Source organism: Mycteria americana, chromosome 4 (assembly GCF_035582795.1).
Source record: "Mycteria americana isolate JAX WOST 10 ecotype Jacksonville Zoo and Gardens chromosome 4, USCA_MyAme_1.0, whole genome shotgun sequence".
In the NCBI taxonomy this organism is placed as follows: Eukaryota; Metazoa; Chordata; class Aves; order Ciconiiformes; family Ciconiidae; genus Mycteria; species Mycteria americana.
The window spans coordinates 30,799,611-30,819,631 of NC_134368.1; the positions used below are offsets into that span (position 1 = coordinate 30,799,611).

The following is a 20,021-nucleotide window of genomic DNA, read 5'->3' on the forward strand; positions in this document are numbered from 1 at the left end:
GGGCAGCCTGTTCCAATGCTTGATAACCCTTTCAGTGAAGTAAAATTTCCCAATATCCAGTCTAATCCTCCCCTGGTGCAACTTGAGGCCATTTCCTCTTGTCCTATCACTTGTTACCTGGGAGAAGAGACCGACCCCCACCTCTCTACAACCTCCTTTCAGGTAGTTGTAGGGAGCGATAAGGTCTCCCCTGAGCCTCCTTTTCTCCAGGCTAAACAACCCTAGTTCCCTCAGCTGCTCCTCATAAGACTTCTGCTCTAGACCCAAATTTGCTTCAGAAAAAAATTTGTGCAGTTAGTGCCACTTCCAAGGCCATTTCAGAGATAGCTGCAAGTGACAGACACTTTCTCATGCATCCTATTAGCATGTTCACAGTCCTTGGGTCAGTACAATAAGTGATATAATTTAATACTCTTACTAAGCGACTCCAAGAATATCAGGTTCTCAGAACTGCAAACTGTATTAGCTAGATTAGAGGAAAGAGGTTCAATAGAGAATTTCTTCCTGTTTCCTAATCTTGCGGATATCTCCTGCTTTCATAGAATTGTAGAATCACAGAACAGTTTGTGTTGGAAGGGACCGTCAAAGATCTAGTCCAACCCCTCTGCTGTTGGCAGGGACATCTTCCACTAGATTAGGTTGCTCAAAGGCCCATCCAACCGGACCTTGAATGCTTCCAGGGATGAGGCACCCACAACTTCTCAGGGCAACCTGTTCCAGTGTCTCATCACCCTCATCATAAAGAATTTCTTCCTTATATCCAATCTAAATCTTCTCTCTTTTAGTTTAAAACCATTACCCTTGTCCTATCACTAGGACAGGGGTAAAAAGTAAAGTCTCTCTCTGTCTTTCTTGTAAGTGCCCTTTAAGTATCGAAAGGCGGCATAAGGTCTCCCTGAAGCCCCTTCTCCTCCAAGCTAAACAATCCCAAGTCTCTCAGCTTTTCTTCATAGGAGAGGTGTTCCATCCCTCTGATCATTTGTGTGGCACTCCTCTGGACCTGCTCTAGCAGGTCCGTGTCTTTCTTGTACTGGGGACCCCAGAGCTGGATGCAGTACTCTAGGTGGGGTCTCATGAAAGGGGAGTAGAGGGGGAGAGTCACCTCCCTTGACCTGCTGGCCATGCTTCTTTTTATGCAGCCCAGGATATGGCTGGCTTTTTGGGCTGCGAATGCACATTGCCAGCTCATTCCTACTTTTTCATTTACCACTATCTCCGAGTCCTTCTCCACAGGGCTGCTCTTAATCCATTTTTTCCCCCAGCCTGTACTGATACCGGGGGTTGCCCCGACCCAGGTGCATGACCTTGCACTTGGCCTTGTTGAATCTCATGAGATTCAACTTGGGCCCACTTCTCAAGCCTGTCAAGGTCCCTCTAGATGCTATCTGTTCTCTCAAGAGTATCGATTGCACCACTCAGCTTGGTGTCATCCACAAACTTGCTGAGAGTCCACTCAATCCTGCTGTCAATGTCATTAATAAAGATATTGAACAGTACCAGTCCCAATACAGACTCCTGAGGGACACTGCTTGTCACTCTGTTGGACATTGAGCTGTTGACTGCAACTCTTTGGGCATGGCTGTCCAGCCAATTCCTTCTTCATCAATTAGTCCATCCATCAAATCCATATCTCTTCAATTTAGAGACAAAGATGTTGTGTGTGACCATGTCAAAGGCCTTACAGAAGACAAGGGAGAGGACATCAGTTGTTCTTCCCTTATTCACCCATGCATATTAGTATCTGTTGTGTCTCATCTTGGATGAATGCAGACATTTTAATTTTTCACTATAAAAAAGTCTCTGTCGACTCTGAGTTAAGGATCAGTGCATCCCCTTGAAAAGAAGATAAGAGGACAAAAAAATCTTCTGATCTTGCAGTATATATTAAATATCAAAAGTGACAAGGTGGGATGGAGAAGGACCCCACAACATTTGGAAGGAGAGGTTTTTTTGTTCTTGGCATTTCAACTGGTTTGCCAGAACTAAGTAATCTTGCAAAACAATTCTGGCCTGGAAGGTTTAATAAGCAAAGGAGTTGTTTCCTGTTGATATTTCAAACTATAGAGAAGAGTTATTGAAGATTGGTGGATCTTATTAATGTATAAACCTGAAGGCAGGCTGTAAAGAAGACAGAGCCAGGCTATTTCCAGTGGTGCCCAGTGACAGGACCAGAGGCAGTGGGTACAAACTGAAACACAGGAGGTTCCCTCTGAACATCAGGAAACCTTTTTTTACTGTGAGAGTAACTGAGCACTGGCACAGGTTGCCCAGGGATGTTGTGAAGTCTCTGACCTTGGAGATATTAAAAAGCTGTCTGGACATGGTCCTGGGCAACTGGCTCTAAGTGGCTCTGCTTGAGCAGGGGAGTTGGCCCAGATGACCTCTAGAGGTCCCTTCCAACGTCAACTGTTCTGTGGTTCAGATATATGTAAAGGTTGGTTTACGGGTGAGGCATTTCATCCTATGGTCCTGTGTGGATAGAAAGAGATTATTTGATGAGCTGGAGAAAAGTGTTGGGTGGTCAAGGAAAGTTATTCACTGATACAGATTGGAGTGAGTATGTGGCAGTTTGCAGTACAAGAAAAAGTCATTTTGGGCTAGCTCCTGCAAGAAGTGGAAAATCAGTGGTAAAGCTTTTGTACAGTTTTGTGGGTTGCATTTTTCTGTGCAGTCAGGACAGAGAGGTGTTGGCTGTGGTTTGCAAAGGTAGAAGTCCGGAAGGTGGAGGGTTGGAAAGAGGTAATTCAAGCAGAGATGAAGTAATGCGTGAAAGTTTCAGAGCTGATCCTTTCAAGGTGATGCAGTATGGAGTAATGATTGTGTAGTTATTGGCAGGTAGAGGACAGGTGTGGGAGAAAGAGAATTCATGTCCCAAGATACCCCATCTATGGACAGTGAAGTAATTCTGAATGCTGTAAATTGTTGAAATCGATGGAGAAACTGGAATTGAGTCTTAATGAAAATAATGGGTCGTAGCAAAATAATTCTGTTATTGCATAGTCAGATAGGACTTTTTATGAGCTATTGGTGTGCTGATAGTCTGCACAAAGCCTGCTGTGATTGTTTTCATATGATAAATTGGTATGGACTTGGTCTGCTTAAACAGTCAGTTTGTCATATTAAATTCTCTGGTAGAATCTCTGCCTTTACCATGAAGGTTATTAATTTTTCTTGCAGTCTGGCAAAAACCCAGTTGGCTCTTGAAGACACAAAGACCAAATCAGCCACTACTCTTTTGGCAGCAGAAGATGAAATTGCTCAGCTAAAAGCAGCGTAAGAAAAATTGAATCTTGGGGTATTTGTGGCAGAAAGTCAGCATGCAGAGACACAGTCTGCCATTTACCTGAGCGGGTTCTGTTTATTCTACACTGTCCTATGCTATAGCAAAAAGTAGGTCTAGCTCTTTAACATCCTGTAGCTTTGTTTCTTGGTGTTACAGAGAGAGAATTAGCATGAGCAGATCCATGTGAGAAGAACCCTTATGACTGAACTTCTATCCTTTTTTCTTTAGGATAGAGGAAGGATTACTTTGAAACTAGCAGCTTGGTAGCACTTGAATCTCGTATATGAAGTTAAATAGGAGAGAACCATGTTCTGAATACAGCTGGAAACCGTTGTTTGCAGTTTGCTATGATGCTCTTGGAAGTAGTGTGTGTGTTAAATAAAAGACACTTTAGTTTGTCTATCTTAAGATAAAATTCTTTATATGACTTTTTATTTTAGACCATTTTTTTGCCAAATCCTTTTGCCTGTCTGCACAAAAGTAATGGCTATCGGTAACGTTGACATCTCTGGTTTTAAAATGTTTTTTGAGTTTAAGTGTGTTGGTCACATCTGGGAAGTTAACCCGGATCAGTAGGGGTGCAGCTGGGCGACCTACCTTTCCATTTCAATACAGTGGTCCTTAAAACTAATTTCCTTTTATGGCCTGACCTACAGGCAGTTCTAGAAGCAGTAATAATTCTTCACCGTTATGAAATGTAGCCCATGTCTCTCTTTTTTTGTATGTGTGTGTTATATTATCAGAAAAGAATACAAGGTAGTTGGAATTCATTCCAACAGAATGAATCCTTGTGATAACTGACATTTCAACAACAGAAATATAGTCATACTTGTTAAATAAATGCTTGCAGCCATGGAGGAAACTTGACTTTGCTGCTTACGCTATAGGAAAGGATATAACTGTTCACAAGTTTCTTTCCTATTTATTCCTTTTTCCTCAACTGAGAGGAGGAGCTACTCCTGATAAAGATAACCAAACGAAAAAGCCTCAGGCCATTAGAGTTTCTACTTCCAATATCAAGTTGAATATCACTTGTTCATCTCTGGATGTTTATCATTGCTTTTAGAATAATGTAAACTGTCAGATTTCATCCATGGACTTTCCTAGCAAGTGTTGATTACTTTGGATTTTAATTTTTTGGATGGCTACCTGGGGTATAAACTCATATTCCCGTAAAATGGGCTTTTTTGATTTGTTGGGTGGAAACTAGCTCATATAACTCCTTGATTCTTAGATATAACCTGACTGCTGTCTTCCCAATTAAAACTATTAGTAGAGAATGAAGCATCTCATGATTCCCATGTATAGGTCTTAATGCAGACTGAACAGAAATTCATGTTGCCATTTGTACTAATGACAGAAGAATAAAACATTCCTGTCTTCCCGTGAATTCAGGTATTCCGTAATCTCCACATACATATGGTTCATGTTCACTCTCAGTTCAGCTGGCACTCTACATTTGCATCTTCTGCCTGGGTGTTCAACTTTTGATTGAAGCCAAGGTTCTGTGAATCATCTTTGCAAAATTTGAACCCTTTTAGTTGGGTGAAATCAGATTTGCCTAGTCTTCACCTGCCTGTCAAAACCAGAATCCTTCTAAAAGTAGAGGAAGTGAGGTCAGGACTGATCTGTGACACTTAGGGTAGGATTTTTTTTTTTTTTTTACACAAGGAACAGTTTGCCAGGAGTGTCCTTTGTATCTTTGTAAACTTGTTTTTTGAGACTTTTGGAATAGCTGATTATCTCATTCCTCTTGTCTATAGTCTGTCTGTCTCGCATACTTAAATCAAAGCATGTTTTACAAGACATCTTAGTCTCCTGGGCTCTTACAGCAAATGTGGTCTAGACTCAATATATTTAAATTCTATAGCCAGTATAAGCTTTTGTTATATCAAGATATTAATTGTAACAGGATTTAGCTATTTGCTGCAGAATTATGAAGGAAAATACAATTTTTTTGAAATGAGTAACAGTCAACATCTAAAAGTAATTGGAAGTTCTTCAGGGGAAGACAATAAAGTGTACTAAAAACTGTTGTTATATACAGACTGAACAAAATCCTATTAGTACTATTATAAATGGAAGCTTACTACTAGGGTGCTTAGACTCATGCCAAGGTCTAATCAAACTTAACAAAGCCAGATGACTCACTTTGAAGTAAATGAGGTCAAGAGGGCTTTTCTCTCTTGATCTGCTGTATGCAGGACCTGTTATATAGATAGGCAGGAAGAAGTTTGGATAAACATGGTTGTAATTAATAACAGCCAATATGGTAGCTTGAATCAGTTACCTCAAGACCTTGTAGTGCCGCTGGTGCAGGTGGCTCTTAAAAATAGGTTAAACAGGCATCCGGCCAAAAATTACATAGGTGGAGTTGTTCTTGCCTTGAATTTCAAGGCAATCTGACTGAATGAGTCAGGCTTAGCCCAAGGACTAAGGGGCAACTGTGAGGGACTTTATCGTTAATGAATTGTTTGAAACTGGACAGTAGCAGTGGGCTTCTTTATCCAAACAGCATTAAGCAGATACTTGACACAAAATCTCAAGGCTGTTGTATTTTCTCCTGAGAAACTGGTTGAAGATGCCTATTTTATTTTTAAATGGTTAGATGGTGGAGTTTAAAACACTAGTTATACCCTTAAAATAAAAGTGGGTTATAAAAACTGTTCTGATTTTTCTAAGAAATATATTTTGCCTTGTTTGTTCCCTTTTTTTTTTGTAGCATCTACATCCCTTTAACCTTAACAGAAAGATGATAATACTCTCTTCATTTTCAGATTAATATTTAGCAGTAGAGTGAATGAACAATAAAACAGGAAACTGAAAACTGTATAGATTTAATTAGCATGTAAAGGATTAGTGTTAAGGCTTACAAAAGTCAGCATTGGTAATTCGTAAATGTTTCTGTCTTAAAGTTGTTTTTTTTTCTTTTGGTATTTAGTTTTTCTTACAAAGAAAGAAACATTCATTTTCAGTGGTGGCTTTTCTTATGTTTATGACTTACCATGTGACTTATGACGAACAATGAAAGATGCAGGTATTTCTGTTGGTTTCAGTCTGTCATATGCTCTCCTGGGTTTTTTTGTTGGTCATGTGCCCCCCCCACCCCCCCCTAAAGGCAGACCTATAATTAAGCATCTGTTTGTATTTGTAAATGTTATCTGTGGTCATGATGCAGCTTTGTGGATCCCACAGCAGTGAGATAAAGACCATCAAAAATAGCTTTAAAACATTCTGAAAAATTCCCATGTGAATACGGGTAAATAACAAAAAATAATACAGAAGTGAAATTACTACCTTTTTTTTATGCTTTCTGTTGGATAGTTATTAACACTGCATTGTCTATCTGCATTGTCTATCATGGCAATTTAAGGAAAGCCTGACTAGTGTGTTGTATATTATATAGGGGTTTTTTGGGGGTGTTGGTGGGGGGTTTTTTTGTACATAATGATTTTCCCCCATCTCTATCTCTAGAACTTGTCTTCCCAAATCTACTTTCCTTTCCCAGTTGTTCTTTGTATTAGAAGTAGCCCTCTTTTACTACTACTCTGCTAGAAGTCCTTGCTGGAGGAGCTGATTAAGGATGTCCATGGGATTGTAATAGTGTCTGCAGCTTTTCCTACCCAGGTTAGAAGCAGAGATGTTGGGATACTTTCTAACATTAAGAGTAAAGGACAGAAGATACACTTGCTTAACTGGTTGTCTGCTGATGTTTAAGAAGCACTGCTTCTCTTGGGGAGAGCAGGAGAAGAATCATTAGCTTTTGATATTACTTGAATAACATCATTGGTGACATCCTTTGACTGACTAATATATTCCAGCAAAGACAAGAACCTGAGGACTGATATAAGAAAATACCTAGAGATTTAAACTGTAGGAAAGAAAACTGAGCTGGTTTAGTTAACATCTTAAATATGAGAAAGAAACCAGTTTCTTTCTTAGACCTCATCATCTGAGCTAGTGCAAGGACACCAAACATTAACCAGTGATCTCTCCTGTAACATGAAACATAGTGTGTCCAGTCCTCTGCCACAGTACACTTTTACATTTTAAAGTGCAATTAAGAGTATGCTTTGGAGTATGCTTTTTAAAACTCTTGATTTCCCTGTATTTCAGCATAAAGGAGCTTGCTCAATATTTCTCCTCTTTTTCTGTTCTTTTTGTTTGATGATGAGGATTAATTGATAGATGGTTTGCACTGGTAGAAGGACATCTTGTGACTGACATTATTCTGTGTGGTTAAGTCTGAAGACTTCCCGTGCCCAAGAGAAGGATGCTCTGAGGAAGTTAGATCGTCTGAATGACTATGAGCAGCAGATTCAAATACTGCGGGATGAGATTTCTATCCTGGATGCCCAAAAGTCTGTTCTCCAGAGCAGGTAAAGGTGTTACTCAGAGAAGTCACTGAATCAGAGAAATGTTCATGTTAGGTAGCATGTATTCCCTCCTAATTTTAAATTGAAGTATAAACAAAAGCTAAGCTTTTGTACTTTGTTATGAAGGAACATAAACTCTTTAACTGATATCTCATAGTGCCCAAATGTTTTAATTTCAGGCAGTTAAGTTTCTGGCAAAACAGCAAAGAGAGCAGCTTTACAAAATACATTGAGAACAACTGTTTGGGGTAGAAAGAGATGGTTAGTTTTCTTGTTTGTAAGTCCTCTTTGAATACTGTATCATTACAGGGCAGAACTTGTTATATTCTCACTTGTTTGACTGTATGGCTCTTCAGTGGTACTGAAAGAGGAACAAATCTCCAAAGTATTACTATTTAAAAGTGTATTTCCCCAGAACAAAGTGCACAGCTGCGCACACTTTAGGAATTACTTTAATTTTATTGTTCAGGCCTTAGCCCATAAAATGTATTGACACAAATGCCTTCATATTCGACTAACCAGCTGCAGCTTTACTTCTTTAATTACGTTGGCTCAGAATTTCAGCTTACCCCAGTAATGATTAGATTGACACAAAACTCTGTGCACTAGGCAAAAGCATCTGAGGATGGTGAAGTGATCTCATGCTTCTTTGCATGTCTGTCATAGGCTTGCACGGAGCCGTTCCCCTTCCCCAAGGCACAGTGAGAGCAAGTCACCTACTCCGCTTCCGCTGAGGAGCTGCTCACCTGGCCGAGCCAGACGTACAAATGCTTCACGTCGTGCCTGCCTGGTAGCTCGCTTTGGTGACATTTATGCTCAAGAACGCTTGGATGCAGAGACCCTTTTGAGGACATACATAAGTGACATGGAGATGGTGCAGAGGATAATATACATTGCAGCTGTGGTAAGCAAAAAATATATTTCTTGTTTTACAGGCCAGAAGTGTTTATAAAATAATATGGCTCGATTGGATTAAAATGTGTTTAAATTAGCATTTCTGTGAAGTACTGAGAAGAAAACTTCTCTTTTTTTCCCTTTCGATTTTTCTTTCTTTCCCTCTCGCTTTTACATTGAACTCTCAATTTACGTACTTTTCTGACTGTTCTGTCCCAACATTAGAACAGGGTCAGTGATCCACGGGACAGGTGCTAAAAGGGGCACATAAGAGGACTGAATGGCTCTGAAAGGTAGATGATTCCTGCACTAAACAACACCACCTCATTCGGATGAATTCTTTGGGGAATACTACGTTTTAGAAAGTTAAAAAATCTTTCCATATCATGCTTCCCTCTTGCCTGTAGCTATGTGCTTTTCTAGTTTTATTTGGTCCCTTGAAATTACCTAGATACCTCATGTTTACCATGAACTCAGTCTGAAGAAATTTGTTTTCGTTTTTCTGTACTTAATCTTCTTTTCTATAAAATTGATGTAGTACATACCTGTGTCACAGAGGCAGTGTGTCTCTTAATCTGTGTGATCCCAAGCACACATAACTTACTGAAGTTTTTTTCCCACAACTGTCATTCAGTTTACACTCTCCAATTCAACCTTTCTTCCCAACAGACAAGAGATGCTCCTGTCTGACATGTTAGGCTGTGGCACATAAAATGCTATTACTGAACTCTGCTCTTGATATATTTGAATGTGTTTCCATTGATTGTGGATGTGTGATGGAATCCTACATAAAAATACAAGGTTAGGTGGAAAGCTTTTCAATCCTGCCTTCTGCAAATAAATCACACTTGATTTAATCACAGAAGTCCTCCCAGATGAGTACTATTTTTAACTTTCACTTTTACAGTAGTGTTTTATATTCCTTTTTACAATGATGATACTGGGTTAAGTTCATCCTCTCAGATAATTGACAAAAAATTAATCTCAGTCTCCTGGATTTAATTAGATGTTCTTTGTGTTTGCAGGAGTCTTTTCATGCAGCAAAGATGGCCTACAGGCAGTTCAAAATACGTGTAAGAGAGACTCTGTCTCTAGGTCACTCGGGGCCTGAGTCACTTGAAGACACTGTCCTGGATTATATAGTTCGCCATGAGGATCTGTATGACGTTCAAGGCAGTGTCAATGTAAGTCAAGGGCAATGGGGAAGTGACGTGTTGATCATTTCAGTAGCTAATAAATTTGGAGTGTGTAAACTGGAAATGTGCTGTAACCTGAAGAAGAAAAAGTTTCTTATACTGATTATACTTCTTATACTGATTTTTTTAAATGTAGAAAGCTGAGAGGCGTATTTAGGAGGGATTTCCATACTTGCCCGTGAATAAAAGTGTTAATGAGCTCAAATTACTCAGTTGTGTTTATTTTCAGGAAGTAATTCGCTCCATGAACATCAACCCAAAGATTTCATTTCCACCAGAGATTGATTTCATTGTGATCAGCACTTTGATTCGAGAGTTGTGCCGTGTGGCTTTTTCAATGCAGACACTTGTTCCTCCTCTTGATATTGCCTTTGGTACTGATGGAGAACTTTTCAGTGAGACCAAGTAAGAATTCTTTATTTTCAGTCAGATTCTTACTATTAAAAAAATCCATCAGGTTGTATAGTCTACTTCTTTCCTAATTAATGGTCTGTAGTGAATTTGGTATGTCATGATGGCATATAAATGCCAGAATGTAGACCAGTGTTAACAGCTTTTTTTAATGAACAGCAGAGCAATTTTCTGGATAAACTTCAGTCTCTAGAGCATATTTAATTTATCCTTTAAGAGGAAAATTATCATCAGCTTTCCTTTCCCTGTTTAGTCTCTATCTGCCTCCAGTGTTTATAAAATGTGTGCATCTTTGTGCCTCCTTTCTGGCCCATTTTGTAAAAGTCATGTTTACTGAGATCTGGCAGTTGGTGCCTGATACCAGGATCATCAACATGTGTGCTGTGACCTCCATGCTGTGGCTGCTGTGCAACATATGGATCTTAATACACTCCCATCTTTTCTGGTTTAGAGCTGAGCAAAAAGAAAAATGCCTTTTAAAAATGGGAATTTTGTTTAAACAATGCACACCATAACATAGTTTTTCTTTTTTCCATAGGGTCAGGGCTGGCTGCTTTGTTAGCTGGCAGAGAACTGTAGGGTACTCCCATGCCTTCAAGAAAACTAATGGGATTGATAGCTCAAAAAAATGGCTCTCAAAAGGAAGAAAAGCCACACCAATAAGGAGGTTTCTAATAATAATTTGAAATAGAATGGAACCCAAATGGGGAAGAGCTTGAGAAGCCAAGGAGAGAAATAGAGAAGATAAAAACAGCCATTCAACAGGAGAGGGCGAAGTTGTACATGACTACTTAATGATCCTGTCCAAATACTGGGCAGTTAGCTATTTGATACCCAAAGCTATTGGCTGAATTAAGAAGGCAGCAATGCTATGGTATAGTCTTGGGATGCTTTCTCCATCTACTTGATGCATGTGGCCTTCAAAAAACAGGTGTAATGTGTTTTTACATTCTGCTGCGGGAGACATATATACACACATCTGTCCATCTATATAGATAAGCATGTGGCATATATATGTTTACATATATAGCATATATATGGAGTACACAGAGATGGAGCAAAATTTGTAGAAATTACAATAAGTTTGTTAAGTTATGTGTGATACCATTGCATAAAAGGACTGGCCAAACCTCATCGTACCCTATACCTTCCTCCATGCAAAGCTTCATGCCTCTGTTTACAACATTGTTTTATATAAATTGCTATTGTATATACATTACTAATGTATAGATGCATTGCTATCTTTTTATTTCAGTTATTTGGTATTTGTTTTGAGTTTGAATCCACAAAGCCAGACATGTGTTATTCAGCCAATATTGCAGACTTAGGGAGGTAATATATATCTAGTATGTTAATACAGGCCTTCAAAATAATTTTTCTTAGCTAAAAAGTCACTCTTTCATTATCAGTATCTGAGGATCTTACTAATAAAATTGCCTCTTATGTCTCATAAGATACTGGGATGTAACTTCGTAGTTGAGGTAGAGTATTTCTGTAATATCCTTTACAGGGGTCTTGTTTTAGCAAGCTATTTCAGGAAGATGGGATGACTATGCCTGCCAAAATGCTGCTCAGGAGATTTAATCTGTCAGTGCACCCAAGGAGCTTGGCTTGTGTGGGGCTTATGCAAGAATAGTGCCTTCTGAAGTGTGAGATGGCTTTATTGAAGTGTCTCTCCATATAAGTAGACAGCATATTCTGCTAAATCTGTCTTAAAAAAGCATTTCTTTTACAGGTTCACTTAAAGAATACTTATTTTTGTGATATGGAAATATTGTCACGAAAGATGTTTATGAGCTGTAACTAGTGTTCTGCTTTTTATCAGCATTGACTTGAAGCATCGTATTTATCTTCTGGCACTTATATACAGACATTTCTTGTACTCCGTGTTTCAACAGATACCATCGTAGTTTTGATTCTGATTTCACAGCTGCCCTGGTGGCCTATCATGTATGGCCTGCTCTGATGGAAAATGATGTTGTAATTGTGAAGGGAGAGGCAGTCACAAAAAGAGGAGCTCTGGTACGTACTTCTGTGAAGGAACATGTTAAGGGAAGTAATTGGATTTAAGCACTGTTTTAAAATTTAAAAAGATAAATTCTTGATTGTTCCCTATATGGCTGGAGTTGTGTATATCAAATATCAGTTAGGTTTTAGTGCCTCATCCTATATTTAGGATTAATAGGTCTATTTGCTTTAATGTATTCGTTATGCAGATGTATGATTGTTGGCAGAGCCTCTTCTAAGGTGAATGTTTACTATGTTTACTCTGTCCTCAAACCTTGTCTCCAGCATGGCAAGTCTGCTTGCCGAGTCTGTCTTTATTAAATGCCCTCTCTCAGAAGAGGTTTGTCAAACTCTTCTCTCGTAGTGGTCTCACAGAAGCAGAAGTAGAAGCAGAAGCCGCAGCCGTAGCACCAGTCCTCTTCTATCTCATCATGTAAGCCTCAGCTGAATGCTTGTAGTATAAACAGCATCAAGTATTTTAAACTCAGAATGTAGGCAACGTTTTAAAAAATGCTGATGTGCCACAAGTACATTCTAACATTGGGAATAAATGCCTTTGCTAGGTCTGGAATGAGGTGAAACTGAACTGACACGTAGTTATTGCCTGGTATAATTATCAGTGGAGATACTGTATGAGAAGTAGATCATAGTTGAATTCTCAGAAGTATCAACTGTGGATCTCAGATTGCTTTCCCCCTACTCACCCTTGCTTCAGTACCCTTCTGAATAACTAATTGCATCATCTTGATGTGTTTTAGTCATCTTGCAGTATATATACAGAACATGGTCCCTGCCTCCTGGAATTAGTAATCTAAATTTTACCCTCTAATGCCTCAAAGGAGCAGAAAATCAGTGTAGGGTGGGCAGGAGGGGAAGAACTGAGGTGGTACTAATAAGATATGTGAAACCTTAGCAGAGTTCTGCGTATGGTATAGTTACACAATATTTCTAATTATTTCTGTAAAAATGATGTGTATTTTTCAAATTGTTAGCCCTTCTTATTAAATTGACATAGGTGCCCTCAACTTAAAATGTGAATATTGAAAACATGAGAGGCTTCGGGTAAGACTCACTTTTTTGTGTATGTGCAGGGTGTGAAAGAGAAACCAGAAAGTTGTTGAATTTGACTTTGTAGCAGTGGAGCTGCCCAGATGGAGTAATGTGTGCAAATTTTCTGACTGTTGATGGTTCCCCAGGTGCCTTTCTTGAGTACAGTTCTTTAGCACACCTGAGTTTCCTTTTCTGTTTGTCTTGCAGTTGTCTCGAAGCCGCAGTCCTTCACCACTGAGGAGCGGAAGCCCAAGTAAGTGGGCATATTAGTTCATAATGACTCATGGTTTTCACATGAAGCCCTTGAATGACTGAGCAAACAGACAAAATAACATGCTGAAGGTCTTGACTCTAAAATACTTGTCGAAGTCTTATTTATAAAGTGCGTAGCCCCTTTCTTTTCTGTGTATGAAAAAAGGCTGAAATTTCTGACTTGGAAGAGAGCTTGCTTTTCACTACTCAGACCACTTTCATGAGTTCTCTCTGCTGGTTGCCTTTATTGTGACCAGTTCTATAGTAAGTAAAACTTGTTCTCTTCCACACAGGAGAGACAGTTAGCTGCATGTCTGCTAGCTCCATGCCTTTCAAAATCCAAAGAGATAGCTCAGTGGTGATGGTGAAGTGAGGGATTTCAAACAGTATGAATGTGTGCCCATCTTGAAGTCAAGCAAATTTAGAGATTTAGAAAAAAATAGTTGTACTGAAATCTGTCTTTTTCTTCAATAGGGCGTTAACTGAACATGTTCCTGTGATTCAGTACATCTGGATCCAACAACTTCACTGGTGCCTTTTCTCTGCAAGAATACCTCAAATCTCGCAATAATGTGAATGGCAATTGTCACTCCAAATGGAGTTTGTGTTTAGTGTGGTTTTTAGAATTATAGAAGTCTTATTTATAATTTTAGAAACTAATTCAACCCTTCCGATTTAAAAACAACAAAAAAAGTGCATGCAATATGGGATCATACTCATTTGGCAAAATTTGTAGAGCACCGAGGAACCCATGCTATAATCCTGCAGATGGAGATAGAGTTATTGCATCTAGAATGTTTTCCACAGATAACAAATAATGCAGTTTATCTTGATAGGATGTTCAATATAACCTAAATGGTGAACGTTGCAGAATGTTGAGGTTAGCTGTTACTTGAAAACAATTTCATTAACTGGTGCTTATTTACAATTTTAGAAAATGGCAATAATCTTAGAATGTGCCAGTCTCACACAGCATCCTCTGAAATACGTCCTTGCGGTAAACTGAATTTTCTAACTACAATGCAAAAGTTGCACAGAACAGTCATAAACTACCAATACTCCAGCAATCTCCAGAACTTTATTGACATTTACTTATGAAAGCACAGGTGTGTGCTTTAGCAAGGCAGTAATAGTCCTTGTTAAATTCATTGTTACTTAGAAATGAATATCATAAAAATTTGTAGTTTGGAACTTAAAGTATTTTGAAAGTGTGCCACTGACTATTTGTAGGCTTGAAATATTTGCTTGAGGTGGTGTATTTGGTATCACTTTTAATGGGCTTTCGTACCAGACTGATATATTAGTAATTCTTGTGAACACAGTGAAAAAAACCTGTCCAGTTATCTCTCACTGTGGGTGTTTATTACATTTTAAGTTTAAAAATTAGAGACCTGAAGAGATTTTATTCTGGCACTTTAAATAGTTTGTTCCCCTTGTAAATGTTTATTTTAATATCACCATTTTTGTTTTTGAGAGAACTGATACTGTCTTTCTCTCAGAACCTCATCTGTAGGGCCAGCCTTAAATACAAGCCACACAAGTGACTGCTTGGGGCCTTGTGCTTTTGCATAGAAACATAGGATTTGTCATAATGGAGCTGATGTGTAATTCACCAGCTCCACTGTCTCATTCCAGTCAATATCTGATGCTTCAAAGGTATGTGGTGCTTTCCCCAAATTAATCTCCACAGTTTTGGAATATAAACAATCAGAAGGAGGAAAAAACTCCTTTCTGCCTCCTCTTTTAATCACCCTGTCCCCTGGAACATGACATTTCATTAGTACAAATGTAAAATATTTTTATTAGTTCTGAAACTATTTAGTAATTAAAATTAAGTTACAGGAGCAAATTTTGTGATCCCTTTCCAGGGATCTTATGCAGATTTACACATCCATGCTCTTTCTCTCTACTTCTTGTGTGGCTTCCAACTTTGGCACAAGGCTCTTTGGCACAGGATCAGATTTCAGGCAGACTTCAGCATTGGTCCCCATGAGCCACAGGTCAGCTGTGACTCTAGTTATACAGATGTATTTTCATTGGAATTAGGCCCATTAGTAACCAATGAGAGCAAAATGAGGTCCTGTACATAGGGTGTCATTCACAAAGCCACTCTGAATGAACTAAGGGGACACAAAGGCACATGCACATTATGTGGTGTACTTTCTTGTTGTCTAGGAAAGTCACAAGAGAAAGTGGAAAGCAACATATTTCCTCTAAGAGCCTGATTGTTGGTCACAGCTATGGATCTGGGCTTGAAGTAAACCTGCATATTTCTGCACTGATCTCATGACTAAAACCACCACAGTTCTGGAAAAACTGAGCACCTGCAACTTGTGTGGCAACAAAAGATGATTAGATATCCTGAGTATGATTTTGAGCAGAAAAATGAAGAATTTTGAGAAATCTTGTAATTACCAAGGGCTAAGGAGAAGTAGGTTTTTTAAAAATTAGGTATTGTATGTTTGTCTTCTGCATTTAATTACCAAGACATTTCTGTGTTATTATTTTGACTTGAAGTAAGTTTCCATGCCAACTGTGAGAAAACTAAGACTACATCAAGAAAATATGTTTTTCTTGACAAGCATGAGAGGCAGGGTAGTTCCAGACTTGCACACACCTGTGATGCCACTATGAACTAGTATTCCCAAAGATCTAAAAATGCCATAAAAGACAAATTCTCAGTGCTTGGTGGACCATCTCATCTTGCTCCCCCAGCAGGTACCTAGAGAACTAGTTAGTCTCAAAGTAAAAGAGAAAATTAATGAAATGACAGCCAATGACTTGTTTTGGTAGTGAGAAAGCAGCTCTAGGGTTTTTTTAATTTTTTGTTTGTTTTGTTTGTTTTTTGCATAATGTTGCAGAGCAGAGCAAACCATTTTCAGCAAAATAGGAAGTCAGTCCACAGCATGATAACACTTAATTAGTTAAACAAACCTAACTCTACTCAGTTGTACTCTGCAGCCCATAGTCTTTCATAGGAATATACTGTTTTGTACCGGTTGCCTGCACAGCTTATTTATAGCCAAGTAAATCTATAGGTCAGATAGAAGATTGCTTTTGGTGTCAGGTTAGACACTAACAGCTCCTGTGCTTCTTTTTATCCACGTGACAACAGTGCAGAGAATGCATACCAATAAAGATTGTATGGAATTAACCAGCAAATGCAAAATAACTTATAAAAAGGGACTTCTGTAATTGCTTTTAAGACCCTATGAAAGAACAGGTCATGAATGTCAAATTGATGACTTGATATTTTAATAAGAGTTTTAAAATCTCAAGTAAGATTTTTTTTTTAATTTTCTTTTTTTCTCTCTAAATCACAAGCCTGGGTAATGCCACACTTGCAAATACAGCAAAGTAGAAACAGTAAGGGTGGATTCTAATAGGTGACAAAAAAAAAAAAAAAGCCAGTAAGGCTTCTATTACAAGATAGTTTTAGAACAGTATGATCATGATTAATGTGTTAATACCAGGAAAAAGAAGGCTATAGATTTTGAGCTAATTTAAACTCTTTGCAGATGGACTGATGGAAGTGGGACTGCATGGGATGTAGAAAAGCACCACCTTTGGGCCAAGGTGTTCATGTAGAACAGCACGTGTTTGTGAGGGATTTTGAGATTGCTGGAGAATTTCTCCTGCATGTCAGCTCTTTGAAGGCTGATTGTGTTTGTCTCAATTCAAAGGCTGTCCCAGAGTCAGTCTAAACATGTGGATGTTTTATCACCTATTTCTGGGAAAATACAATGTCATTAAAATATCTTTAGTCTTTCTTCTTCAATGTTTGCAGCCCAATAACATAAAATAGAGACTCATGCAGAGCTAGCAGATACTGATGGTAAATGGCTCAGCTAAATTTGCTACTGCACAATGAAGATTTAAATTCAGAAATTATCTTAGATAGATTCTCCCACCATCCTGATAAGAGAAAGAAGGTTGGGAGCAGAAGGTTTGTGGAGTCCTCCCATCTAATCTGGTTGGCAGTGAGTTGCGGTGCTGATTCAGACTTGTAGGAGGCTGGGGCGATGAGTGGTAAGTTAAAGCAAAAATACTCTACAGCCTGAAAAAAGTAAAGGTGAAGGCCAAAAATTATCAAAATGCTCCCTGGAAAACATATGCCTGTACATCCTCCAGGATTTGAGCCTTTTAACTTTACTTTTGTATTGCATGTATGTACTGCAAAAGTTTGTCATCCTGTAAAAGTGCCATCAGAATTAAATACTTTCAGCTTTATGTAACCTTTGTCAGCCATTTTTGATTGGTGTTAACTACACAATGATTTTCTTACTGTAGCATTAAATAGTCAAGCTTTGTATTAAAGAAATGAAAATGCATTTGTTATGGCTTGCAGCTATATTAGCATGTGTTCAGACTGAATGTTTTAAGTTTCAGTACTGTATTTCTTTTAGTCATGCAGCATACTAATGAAGTATACTAAAGAAATGTACATTTCATTTTATGGTTGAAAAGTTGGAAACAGGTTTTTGATAGTTGAAAACAACACAAGTATCTGTCAGGCTCTTGCTGATATACAATGTTGTTTATGTGGAAGCTTTACCTTTCACTTGGTAAATGGAGCACAAACATAGAGCACTTGGTGTCATTTTACTGTTAACAGACAAAAACCACAAATAAAGTGGGTGGTGTATTTATACTTTCTTATGGCTTTGAGAAGGCAACACTTCTGCCCTGCAAAAACACAGTTCTCAAAGTAATGTTACCTGTTTGAAAGTAAAATGTCAGTATAAGGATGGTGTTTACCATTGTTAGTATTGCTTCCTGTGGAATTGTTTTTTCCTAAAGGGCTTTGGCCTGTGTTCAAAGTTCCTTGTTTTAAAAGAAAAATTTTATAGAGAGATCACTTTAGGCTAATTCCTTCTCTTTGCAGTAGCAAAGAGCCTTTTCAGAGCCATTCAGCCTTTTATGTCAAATCACATAAAACAGATATAACACTTAGCCTTTATAAACTGCTAAGAGTCAGGGAAAACCTGTCTCTGTGTTGATGATACATGCACCCTCAAAACAGCATGGACAAGACAAACACCTATTATTTGGAAGCATCATCTTCTATTCACAGAAACTATTTTGCCCTATGATCTTTTATACAGTTTGCACTTTTAACAGCTCAATTGTTTTAGTTAATAAAAAAATGACAAGTATTTTTCCAAGTTTTGTCTACCTTCTGGTAAGGTGTGGTTCTCAGGTACTTAGTTAATGAAAAAAATAAGGCAAAATTTTGCAGTTTAGGAAAATCACACAAAGTTTATTGTATAAAATTACTATACTAAATTTTAAAAAATATTACAATATGCAGTTTTCATGTTAACTAGCTTACAACAAAGATTTATCAGAATCTCTTTTGACACAAATGTAAGATTAAGACAAGCTGAGGGGCTTATTTCATCAATTTTATTCCTCTGTTTCCCAGGGTGAAACTTTTATGACTGCTTTCAGGGTAACTTGTTCATGTTGTAATACTGCATTTAGTGCACATGGTAACAGACTTCATTTTCCCTGAACCATTATGTATGCTTTGTGGTTTTATGTGTCAATCAGAAAATGAATGTCTTATTCTTTAAAAGCACTTTACATGCTGCGAGTAAGTGAATGATTACTATTCAGCTGAGCTGAGTTGCTTAGGTGAGGGCACGTGAAGTATTACCTGGTTCAGTGCAAAGTCCTCCCCAAGGCACGTTGTCATGGCTTTCAACTTTTCCCTGGACATCACACCTTTGCTCAGAAAATGAAACTTGGTTATTTCTAAATGCCACTGTAATTTGGGCAGGAATCTACCCAACTAAAACCAGACACAGATGGAGCTGTGCCAGTCTTTTAATATGTAAATACAATTAGTATTTTCATTTCCAATCAGTGTACGGTGTATTGCTTGACCTGAAGAGCTTGTGCTTTAAATGAAGTACTGCCTTCAAATTCTTCAGCTATTAAGTCAGTGAAATGCATATGAAATTTTGAATTTAACCAATTTCAGTAGATTAATACCAGTTAGTACCATTAAGTCTTTCTCACCCAGACTGGAATTTCAGGGATGACTAACTACAATCTAAGTAATGTGTCCATTTCAATTAGTCTGAATAAACAGCATGTTTTAAACTATTACCTCACAGCTGCATTGTGAATTGGTTATTTTGTTAAAGAATTAATAAAATACCGAGCTTAAGTTCTTTGTATCTTACACTAACAGCACCTGACCTGCTCTGAATTAGCTTAAACCAGATCTCAATTGCCGTTATTGCAAATGAACATCTGATGTGAAACCTCAAGGTGACATCTGTTCTCTGTAAGCTTGCGGTCTTTTCTGTTGATGCTGCTGTAACTGGCCTGGCACAGTTTATCATGGGTTGTGATAGATTGTCCATCACAGGAATTTTAAGCTCGGAAATGCATGTTTGTCTTACACTACACTACAGTCCAGGGAAATCAAAACAGGAAGATGTGGAATAATTGCTGGAGGTGACTTAGATATTCACACTTTGAGGTAAGGCACAGCATTGAAGAAGCTTCCCAGGTGGAGTGCAGCTGACATGCAAGGAATCC

At 38.3% G+C, this 20,021-nt stretch overlaps 1 protein-coding gene across 2 annotated transcripts in view; it reads left to right on the plus strand.

Annotated features, from left to right (window-relative positions):
- Positions 1-16,392, plus strand: part of SPATA18 (spermatogenesis associated 18) — a 21,778-nt gene extending 5,386 nt beyond the window's left edge. The window contains exons 5-13 of one of the 2 annotated variants that reach the window (XM_075500047.1): positions 3,178-3,273; positions 7,528-7,662; positions 8,326-8,563; positions 9,579-9,737; positions 9,979-10,154; positions 12,059-12,182; positions 12,532-12,600; positions 13,425-13,470; positions 13,944-16,392. In XM_075500047.1, coding sequence (XP_075356162.1) covers positions 3,178-3,273; positions 7,528-7,662; positions 8,326-8,563; positions 9,579-9,737; positions 9,979-10,154; positions 12,059-12,182; positions 12,532-12,600; positions 13,425-13,470; positions 13,944-13,951 — 1,051 coding nt within the window. In that variant the 3' untranslated portion in view covers positions 13,952-16,392. Of the gene's footprint in view, positions 1-3,177; positions 3,274-7,527; positions 7,663-8,325; positions 8,564-9,578; positions 9,738-9,978; positions 10,155-12,058; positions 12,183-12,531; positions 12,601-13,424; positions 13,488-13,943 lie in introns of those variants that run through there. The other variant, XM_075500048.1, reaches the window with a different exon arrangement.
- The last annotated feature ends 3,629 nt before the right edge of the window (positions 16,393-20,021 follow it).